An 11401-nucleotide genomic window follows, 5' to 3' on the forward strand; every position below is an offset into this window, starting at 1 on the left:
ATTAGAAGGTGAAGGTGAGAGAGATCTCAAACTCACTAACCAAGCATCTAAACCACCATACGACGTCCTCTTGGATAACTAATGTTGTATATATTATTAATATCATCATATTGAGTTTATTTTTTCCTTAAATAACTCACACATATGCATAAAAATTGGTCTATGACCTTATAAATACAAATTATTTGTTATATATAGATACCGAATTTTCAGAACCGAACTCACATTTATAAATCGAATTATACACGTACGTATGCCGTTCCGAATTAATGACGAATCACGTCCCGTTGACCGAATCTGGATTTTACAAAACCGTATAATACTCGTACGTTTGCCGTTCCGTACGTTTGCCGAATCCCGAATTGCTAACTAGGCTCATCACTGAATTCTTTTCCCATGTTCTTTGACTCTCTTTTAATTTTCTTGAAGTTAACGTCCTTGTCAGTGAGTATATAACCAGAAGAATAGACCTAGTACTGAATCTCATTATCTCTAGTTCTCAATTCTATATCTCTCTCTCTCTAGTAGCTAGCTCGCCTGCAGCCAGAACCAATGGAGACCTCTGAAGATTCCAATAGCAGTACTAGTAATCCTCAAGCTGCTTTAGTCTCCAACGTTAATGGCTTCAAGCAGGTACGTATATAACCATGTCTTTCCATCCTCAATTCTACGGGATTGTATAGTGGGTTGGCAATATTGTCTGTTTAGTTCTTCTCTCTGAAAAGCAATAGTGCATCTTGATGAAGTTTTTTTCATGTAGTGCATGAATATGCATAGTTCATGCTCTATATTAATCAAAAACTTGGAATTGCCATTTTTCCATTTTATTTTCTTAGTATTTAACTTAATTTTCATAAATTTACCATTAGAATTATGATGGAGATTTTTTTTAGTAGATTATTGTTTAGGTATCAAGAATCAAGCTATAGGTAATTATTGATTTTAAAGTGTGTTAGGAGAAAAATTAAAAAGGAGTCAAACAAATTATAGTGATATAGTGGGTAGGAGGAAAAATTGTATTGGCAGACACATAGATTACAAATAATTTTCATCCCGAACTTGAACATCACATAACAGCGAACCACCCTTCGTACGAAAATTCGACTGTGATAAAAACATTGTCCAAATCGATAATGTGAAATTCGATTCTTTTGGATTCGATTTTTGTTTGGTCAATGACATTCAGTTATCCATATACTAACAGAAATTCGCGTGGGCTTGTTTGAAAACATTTCCATAAAAATCATTTGATTCCTTAATCTGTCTAAAATTACTGTACCTATTAATTCGGTCGACGTTCGGTTTTTCGAGGATCAATCATAGATAACAAAAGAGATTTGCATCATCATTATATCTTGTTTCTTCTGCTAACATTTTTGTATCGTGATTTCAATGTTTATGTGTTGGGTGAAAGTAGTACTTTAACTATGCTTAATGCAAGCTTTGGGACCCTGTTATTATTTTATTGTTAGTGTTTTCTTAATAGGAATTTATTGATGAAATATTCCATAATCCATGAATTAAAGCAATTGTAAATTATATGTTCAGTCCTCACATGATGATGGAAAACAAGATAATAGCAGCAGCATCTGCACAAGAGATGGATCAATAGATAGGTATGGAAAACCTGCTTTTAGAGGAAGAACAGGAGGATGGAGATCAGGAATGCTCTTGTTAGGTATGATTTATGACTATTTTTATTTTCTCTTATAGCTGATATAAAACACTTCCTACGACTTTATTATCTCTATTTTCATCAGGTGAATAAAGCCTTAAGCCTGCATTAAGTCATTGGATCTTTTTTGATTTTTAAGTCATTACGCATAAACACGCCATTTTTATACTGCATCAATAATAGCTCGTGCTCAAGCTTTCTAATTAATTATATACCGCAATATTTTAATACGCGTGTCTTGTACATAAATGTATGAAAAAAAAATGAAGAGCCATCCGTCTTAAAAGAAAGGTCTCACAAAAAAAAAAAGAGGATCCTTCGATCTTTCTTGCAGAGAAAAGGGTATGTAAACTTGAATTTGATATGTTATATTGGGGTCTCTACAGCTTTATTTGTGGAGCCGTAAACATTATACCTAAACATTTTTCGATCCCTGGCATGCCCAACAACACTATTGAGTGTGCTCGCCGATATTTAAAAGAAAATCGACATAAAATATATCTTGTATAGAAAAGAGATGAAGAAACACATTGAACCCCACAGCAAGAATCCATCACGAGAATATATTCATCATGTTTTTGGTAGAAAATGAATAAAGAAAAGACAATCTAAAAGCCTATTTCTAAGAAAAGTGCACATTTTATCATTTGGCACAATTTAAAATGAAAAGGAAAAGAAAGAAAAGAAGACTCAAAAAGAAGAAGAATAAAAAAGAGAGATCAATAATGATTCAATGAATCAATGAATGCTCTTAATTTCGTGGCGATATTGCTTTGCTGCTTAATTAGATGTGTAGGGAATAGGAGATGTCACGATATTAGATGATGGAAATGACACCCATTATGGTTTCTCATCATTATAGCAGGCTTCATCACATTATGCAACAATAGGTTGATGGCACTGGGAATAATGCCCATGCACTTACCAAACTCGCTAGTGTTGGAAACCGCTGTTGTAAGTGTAACCACCGTTTCCCGTTACCATTATGGACCGTGGGAGAGTAAGGATTGAATGATGGAAATGACAACTCTCTTGTAACAATAGGTTGACTGCACTGGCAATAATGCCTCTGCACTTACCAAACTCGCTAGAGTTGAAAATCACCGTTGCAAATAAATAGACCGCCGGTTCCCGTTACCATTCAGTGTCTGAGCTGCGACCAAAGTTAGTTGGGCACAAGGAAAACGATTAATCTTTAATAATTTAATTCAGTGGATCTTTCGAAAAAGTTTGATTGGACTTTGAGTATATATCTCTTTGATTTGAGTAACCATTTGTGGTAAGAGAAACTTATTCACGAGTACTTTAAACCTATTGGTGATTTCCATTGGAAGAAGAACTATGCTGCATGTGGAATAGGTATGCATCAAAGTTCTTTTTCCGATGGATATCATCAACAGGTTTAAACTCCTAAGTAAGTTTCTGTTATCGCAAGTAGTTGCTCAAATCAGAGGGATATACTTGAATTCAAATTTTCACAGGTTTAAATATGTTAAGGTTTCAACTATATGTATCATGATGTACTATTTTTAAGTTTTGTTAGGGGTATTGTAACAACCTTACTTTCCGTATAATCCCGGACGATGATTAAATAGAAAATATGCGGTTAATTTCCTGCAACAAGATACATAACCCTCAGAAAAATAAGGAACACAGTTCTATTATAATTGAATAAGCAAAAGGGAATTTTTATTTTTTTGTTTTTGTGTGGGTTATGTACCTTGTTGCAGGAAATTAACGACATATTTTCTATTTAATTATCGCCGGGTTATATGAAAAGCAGGGCTGTTACAAATATTTCCATAATATTGCCAATTTAGGCTATTTAACGAACTTTCAAACGGTCAACTCAGTCTACCATCAATCAACTGTTTGATTGGGATCCAAAGATGACATAGGACATTTTGAGGATTTTGTGCTGTTAGTGACTCTTCTTAATAAGACCCAAAATCCAAATAACCCTCATGCATCAGTAGGCTTTAGGACGTGGTATAGTTGTCCTTGGGCGTATTAAGAGGTTCTTTTAGACATCCTAGTCCCCAGTATTTACGGTCTTGTTAATTGAAGGACATAGTATTTAGCTTTGAAATCGTTTCCAATCAATGGAACAAAGTTTATGGTTGGGATGTTTTTTTCTTTTACCTCCTGAAGACGGAGTTTTCGGGTGTAGACCATTGTGACAACTGTTCTGAAACCTTGAATATAACTAATTAGCAATATATGTTTGTGGGATGTTAATAAAACAGTGAATCAAGGACTTGGTGCACTCGCATTTGTTGGAGTAGAAGTAAATTTGGTGCTTTTCTCAACAAGGGTATTGAAGCAAACAAACGCCGAAGCGGCAAACACGTTTAGTAGATGGATGGGAACAGTGAACTTGTTCTCTCTATTTGGTGCCTTTCTAAGTGACTCCTACTTGGGCAGATACTTGTCTTGTGCCATCTTCCAGCTTGTTTTTACAATAGTAAGTAATTATAACCTTTTTTTTTTGGACGCATAATCACTGTGCGAGTATGACGGGTAATATTTATCTCTACTTATATTTTCATTTGGATTTTAATTCATTGCAGGGTCTAGCAATGTTGTCATTATCAACATATTTTTCCCTAATCAAACCTCATGGTTGTGGCAAAGTAGGTTTTCTATGTGACTCACATTCCACTTTAGAGATGGCAACATTCTACATGTCAATTTACCTGATTGCTTTAGGGAATGGAGCATATGAACCTTCCCTAGCTACATTTGGAGCGGATCAATTTGACGAAGAGGATCCAAATGAAAAGCGTTCGAAAACTAGATTTTTTAGCTATTTTTACGTCGCCTTGAATCTTGGGTCGATGTTTTCGGAAACAGTACTGGCCTATATTCAAAATTTAGGAAATTGGGTATTGGCGTTCTGGATATCTACATGTTGTGGTTTCATTGCCTTTGGACTGTTTTTGAGTGGAACTTGCAGATATAGACATTTCAAACCGTCTGGAAACCCAATTTCTAGATTCTCTCAGGTATTAGTTGCTGCTATCAAGAAAATGAAACTTGAAATTCCTTCAAATGGAGATGGACTCTACGAACAACAGCGAAATGCAGTTACTACTAATGCTGGTGAGAGGAAAATTCTCCATACGAGTGACTTCAAGTAAGTACAGTTTCTTAATGACATTGCACATTTTCCATTAATAGATCAAATTATCACCCGAAACGAAGTTGTACCGCCATATGCATGGCATGTACAATGATTATACGGTCAATTGACATGAAAATTTAACTTGACAGGTTTCTTGATCGAGCAGCTATCATAACACCGTCTGACATGATAACCACGAGTACATCAGGCAAGAGTGATCCTCCAAATCCATGGCAACTTTGCACCGTTACACAGGTAGAAGAGGTCAAATGTGTGTTGAGATTAATACCAATTTGGCTATGTACCATTTTCTACTCAGTTGTATTCATACAGATGATTTCTCTCTTCGTCGAGCAAGGAGCTGCTATGAACACAAAACTCAATACATTCCGCGTCCCTCCAGCAAGTATGACAGTTTTCGACATCATAAGTATATCAACTTTCATCATCCTCTATGACAAATTCATCCTACCCTACTTCATAAAAATATCAAAAAATAACAAACCAAAAGAACCAAGTGAGCTGCAAAGAATGGGATTTGGGTTATTTTTCGCCATAATTGCTATGGTAGTGGCTGGTTTCGTGGAACAACAAAGGATAATGCACGCACAAGATGACCCAGCTGAGCTTAGTTCACTTAGCATATTTTGGCAAATACCACAATATATACTAATCGGAATATCAGAAGCGTTTATGTACGTCGCACAACTAGAGTTCTTCTCTACACAAACACCGGATAGTTTGAAAGGCTTGGGAATTGGATTGAGTATGTCATCAACTGCCATGGGAAGTTATTTGTGCAGTATTCTTCTAACGGTAGTGATGAAGATAACGACGAAAAACGGGCAACCAGGATGGATCCCTCCAAATCTAAATGATGGTCATTTAGACAGGTTTTTCTTTCTAACAGCAGCCATAACACTAGTTAATCTCGGAGCTTACATTTTTTGTGCTAAAAGGTATAAATGTATATCCTTGGAGAAGAGAAATTTTGTTGCTAACGAGGAAGTGGTGGTGCCGTAAACACCCATCAGAACAAATCAAGTTCGTTTTTTCAGTAAACTTCTTTATACATCAGTCAATATTGTTGTCTCTTTCTCTTAATTTCATCCTGCAGTAGAAATCATGTTAAAATCAAAATTAACCAAAATGACTTTTTTTTTATAAGAAACTAGAGCGGTTTGTGCTTTTTTAAGAAATTTCCTTACAGATTAATGTGCACTTTGGGAGAGCTAAATGTCAATATGGCCTTGAAACACTATGACACAGATGTAAGCCAGGAAATCTGTTCGATAATAAATCCGGGAGAATTGGATAATACTTAAAAGAAGTGGGGGCCATAACTTCTAATCGGGGGCCATGAAATTTTGTTTGCCCCCAAAATTTTCAGGGGTGTGAATATCGCAATATGAATATACTATTTTACCCTTCACTAATTGATAATCAGTTTCACTAATTAACTACCCTAATTAAGGCCCCTAATCTATATACTCTAATTAAATCAAAGAGAAAATCAATTTCTCTTTTCATCTTCATCTTCCTCTCCTCCCTTTCTCTTCTCCACCTCCACCATTAACGACTCCACCTCCATCGAGGAAAATTCTTCGAACCGATTCATCGCGTAATCGTTGATAATAAAACTTTAATCGACGATTAACTTCTTCTGCAAATATGGCTAAAACAAAGCAAACCGCTCGCAAAGCACTTCAAATTCCTAATCTTGTAGATACGGTGAATGCAAAGGTGTACGGGCGAAGAGCTCCTGAAGCAAGCAAAATCGAAACCCAAAAAGGGAATGGCTCCAATTAGAGGGTACGTGAACTTAAACCCACCTCCTATTTGATGTTTTGGTTGTTTTTTGATTGTGTAATCGAGATTGGTAACTGAAAGATAGAAGTTACAGAGTGAGAGTCGTTAGTATCGAAGAAATAATACCCTAACGACTCTTACATTGCATGCTTTTTCTATGAAAAATTGTTAACCTGTTAGTGTAAATATGACGACCCTTGTTCTGCTACTTCGACCTTTTGTGCCCTAGAATAGAGTCGTCGCCATATTAGGTTGAAGATGACGACTTTAGTTTGACGACCCCAAATTAGTGCGTAACGACTCTGAGTTGAACTTGAACTTGCTTATGTTGGAGAAAACGATATAGTCGTCAGTGGTATATAATCCCTAGACTAGAGTCGTCAGTAATCTATAATCCCTAGAGTCGTCATCTCTTTTATAGGGTCGGCAGTTACTTGTTTGACGACCCAAGTTTAATCTTTAACGACCCTTAAAGGACCAAAATCATCCTCACTGTCCAATTTTTGCAAAGAGTCGTTACCTTATAAATTACAGTCGTTACTTTGTAATGAAGAGTCGTTAGTTTGTTAGAGCATATCATTGACGAATCTTTAACTGATAGAGATAAAGTTGATGTCTTATAAAAAAAATTTTCGTGTTTGGAATGTAGTGACAAGAAAACGAAAGAAAAGATTGAAATCACGATAACTCCTCCTTCGAAACCTCCCCACAACGATAAATACTTACTTGCCGGTCCATTGCGCGGAAGAAGGCCGAGTGAGGTATCATTTTCTATCACCGAACCAAGAGACAAAGGTAATGAGTTGTCCGATTCGTCAGAATCAGACACTCATGTTGTTTCAGCTAACACTAGTGGTGAAGAAGAAGATGAACAAGAAGAAGAGCAAGTAGAGGAGGAACAGGGTGTAGAACATGAGACACTAGAAGAAGAAGAGGAACAAGAAGAAGAGCAAGAAGAGGAGGAAGAGGGTGAAGGTAATGATAGTGGTGATGATGAGGATGATGGTAATGAGGAGGAACAACATAAAGGTAATTATGGCGGTGATGATAATGATGATGAGGAGGAAGTTGATCGGTGTACTCTTTATACAAAGTATAAGTAACACGATGTGGTCTTTCTTGAGAATCTCTAGGGGTGCGCGGATTTCCCTTAATTCCGCTTATGGTCACCATTCCGCTAGTTTGGCTTTTCTGGGTACCGACCACATGCTCTGCAACATCCATGTCTTCCATTTGTTTCACTTCTGTTTCACTTTGGGTCAAATCATCCTTTTTCGATCGACCCTTTGCCTTGGGGAGGAGAGACTTCTCATACTCTGTATATTCCGCCTGGACATAATCATGACGTGACGGGTCACTTTTTCAACTCTTGGCCGCCTTCAAAAAACTATCCAACCTAACAACTACAAAAAAAATTCATAGGGTCGTCAGTAAATATAACTAAATTTATGACGACCCTTGTTGTTCTATTTACAGGAAGTTATGGCTTTAGAGTCGGCAACATTAAAAGAAAAAAGACTAACGACTCTGCGTGACCTAGCTGAAAGAGTCGTCAATGTTCATCAAAGAACGCTAACGATTTTTCATAACAGGTAAAAGTTGCAGGTGAAAGTCGTCAATATAATCTCAAAAAGGCTGACGACTACAAAGGGTCGTTAGTTTATCCTACACCCGACTATAACGACCCTAACACTGGATGTTTCAATGGTGGCCATCAATCGACCACTTGGAGCACCATTCAAACAATTTGAAGAGTATAGGAAGTTTACCTGATTGTTTTGGCCTTGGGGTTCCTCATTTTGAGTGTTGGTTCCTTCATCTTGAGCAATGGGATCTTCATTCCAACCATTGTTCATGCCTTCCTCTATCAACATCTCATCATCAAACATCCAACCCATATCATTTGTTGAGACAATCTTACCATAAACACAATCATTGTTGTTATTTGAAGCTTCACCAATCTCATTCCCTCCACTTGAATCACTCGTTTGTAAAAACCCTAGGTTTTCCTCTCAAAACTCCTCCTCTTCTTCTCAACACATAAAACACATTTTCCACAATTTTTTTTCCTAAAATCAGATTTTAATCTAAATACACTTACCACACTAATCAAACTAATTAATTCCTAATACTAATCATATAAGAGCAGTTTTGCCATTTAGAAAATATTTTTTTAAGGGATGACCCAAATTAGGATTGGATGACCTTTTTTGTCCCGTAGTGCATGGCCCCCAATTAGAAGTTATGACCCCCAATTAAGCTAGGTAAAATATCTCTTCCTAGCATTGTTCTTTGCACATACAAGCAACTCACAGGGAACAAAATTTAAATACAGTTTGAAACCATGTGAGTGTAAAATAAGAGCGCATCAGGTAAACTAAGGGGTTAGTCGATTGGGATTAGTAGAGACATTCATAGACTTTTTAAGCAAGGGATTTTGGGTGACTCTCCGTAAGTTTAGAGATTTGAGAGACTCTCTGAATGATTTTCAGGGAAATATGGTGATTCATTGAGACAATAAAACATATATGAATTTCAGCTTACACATATTAGACAAACAATACATTTATTTATTTTAGAAATGAATATATGAATATTTCAATGAAAATATATTAGTCAATGCCGTAACCATTTTTCCAATAAAGTCAAAACGAGACGAACAAGAGGGATTTGAATCTCTAATAAACTTATTAGGTTTTGCAAGACAACAATTTTAGTTTATTTTCATTTTTTTATGAATTTAATTGTAGCTTATTTGGTTATTGGTTTTAATATTTTGATATTTAATCCTTAAAAAAAAAAGAAAGAACAAAGTCTGTCAAAATATCACTTGCTTAGGAGAGACTTTTTTTTAGCCACTCATGGTATGTTTTGTAATAAAAGTCTCTACAAGTCTCTCAAAACCATAAGTCATTGATTTCAAATTCCAAATCCAATAACAAAGAATTTTAAAGTTTTTTAGAAAGTCACGATCCAATAACAGAGATTGTTTGAGATTTTAAAGAACTCTCTATTGACTAACAAGAGATTTTAGAAGTCTCTAAAATTCTTTCAATATCTCCATAAATCTCAATTGACTAACCCTATAAATTATTCTTTATTACAGAAAAAAACGAATGCGCTGATATAAGAGTGCATTCAATTGGGGATTGCTTCGTGCTATCACGGGCATTAGTGCGCTGATATAAATAGAAAGATTCGGTATTCATTTATGTGCATCTTTAGAACCAAAAATTTGACACTCATTGTGCACTCGTGTGTTTGAAAGCTAGCAGGGGCAGAGCCAGGTTCGTAGAAATGGTGAACAAAATTCAAGTTTTTTCCACATCTGGGCAGAGGGTGCAAAATGAATTCAAGTTTACATTTTTGATAAAAATAAATCACTCAAGAACATAGGGTCAAGGTATAATGAAATTTGGTAAACCCACCCATTGGCGGCACCAGATTAGGGTTTAGTTTCCTCTACGGCCATCTGTGTAATTTGGCGAATCATTTTTCATTGTTTTCAAGTTGATCAGTATTACCGTGGGACTGGTGTAATATATGGTTGAGCTGCTCAGTAATGAGATTAATTATCGGACTTAATTATCCCATTCTGCAGTGTTGACTGATGGACTAAAACTCTGCCCCAGAGATAAGATAAACTTGATGTGATAAGATAAACTTGATGTGATTTGGGTAGTTGAGGTCTAAATGGGCTAGCTAGCTATTGTTTGAAAATTTGTCAATACGGCTTTGAAATAAAGATGCATGAGTAATGAAGATAATTAATTGAATTTGTAGAGAAACTTGAAATGCCTATCGAGTTCCGTGCAAGGGGAAGTGAGTGAGACTCAAAGTTATATTAACCCAATCTACAAACAAGACGTAGATTATAAAGAGAAGAACAAATAAAATCATTGGTTGTTCTTTTTCTTGTTCTTCTTCTAAATATCGAAAGGAATTATTAGCAAATGATATTTGGTATGAAATCTTTCTTTATCTTCCTCTTAATGCAATCTTCAAGCTCAAATGTGTGTCAAAGTTATGGTTATCTATACTATCAAATCCTATTTTCATCAACAAATGGTATAAACTCAATAGTTCATCCCTCCCATGGGCATTAACTTACACTGTTATTCTATCTGAAACCGATGAACAAATATCAATCAGGTGTGATTATGCATATCCTGATTGTCGTCAAAGTGGGTTTTCGTTTAGATTTCTGTATTGGGCAACTACTAATTTAATAGAAAATAAATTACGCATTTTGGGCTCGAGTAATGGTTTGGTTCTCTGTTCAGCATGGTATCGTGTAGAATATTATGTTTGTAATCCACTCACCAAGAAATGGGTTTCACTTCCACCATCACCAAGGAAAGGTCGATATTTTGTCACTGCTTTCATGTGTGATGAATGCTTGTCATCATCACTCAGTTCTACGAGTTATAATGTTGTTCGTATACCCCAGTTTGGGACGGCAGATGTTTTTGAGATTGAAATATTTTTTTCTGATTCCGGCAAGTGGGTTACCTATGGAGTTTCATGCCCTCAAGCTGTTACTTGGAATAATACTTTTAATAGTCTAATTACCCAAAATGGGGTTTTATATTGGAATGTTGAGGGAAAGAAAGTTGTAGTGTATGATTGTTATAACAATGGAGGAGCTGCTGGGAATTATCAATGTAGGCTGATAGACTTACCCGGGGAGGAGGAGTGGGAGGTTTGGGATGATTTTGCTTTTATAAAGTATGGAGTATATTATAATCGTTCTTGCGGGGAGTCCGAAGGGTTCATATATCATGCGTTCTGTG

General features: G+C 36.0%; 1 protein-coding gene across 1 annotated transcript; it reads left to right on the top strand.

The window, feature by feature from the left end:
* The first annotated feature begins 498 nt into the window (after nucleotides 1–498).
* LOC113350325 (protein NRT1/ PTR FAMILY 7.2-like) lies at nucleotides 499–5944 on the top strand. The gene is made up of 5 exons (XM_026594439.1): nucleotides 499–633; nucleotides 1549–1678; nucleotides 3922–4139; nucleotides 4246–4811; nucleotides 4949–5944. Exons 1-5 carry the CDS (start codon nucleotides 553–555, stop codon nucleotides 5820–5822), a joined length of 1869 nt encoding a protein of 622 aa, XP_026450224.1. The 5' UTR covers nucleotides 499–552; the 3' UTR covers nucleotides 5823–5944.
* Nucleotides 5945–11401: the final 5457 nt, after the last annotated feature.

Source organism: Papaver somniferum, chromosome 2 (genome assembly GCF_003573695.1).
Source record: "Papaver somniferum cultivar HN1 chromosome 2, ASM357369v1, whole genome shotgun sequence".
NCBI classification, from domain to species: domain Eukaryota; kingdom Viridiplantae; phylum Streptophyta; class Magnoliopsida; order Ranunculales; family Papaveraceae; genus Papaver; species Papaver somniferum.

What these genes read in the sequence shown, in the direction of transcription:
- LOC113350325 (XM_026594439.1), top strand. Translation starts at nt 553, where the DNA reads ATGGAGACCTCTGAAGATTCCAATAGCAGTACTAGTAATCCTCAAGCT. An exon ending in ACGTTAATGGCTTCAAGCAG is followed by an intron (nt 634 to 1,548) that starts GTACGTATATAA and finishes TTATATGTTCAG; the next exon opens with TCCTCACATGATGATGGAAA. An exon ending in CTCCATACGAGTGACTTCAA is followed by an intron (nt 4,812 to 4,948) that starts GTAAGTACAGTT and finishes TTAACTTGACAG; the next exon opens with GTTTCTTGATCGAGCAGCTA.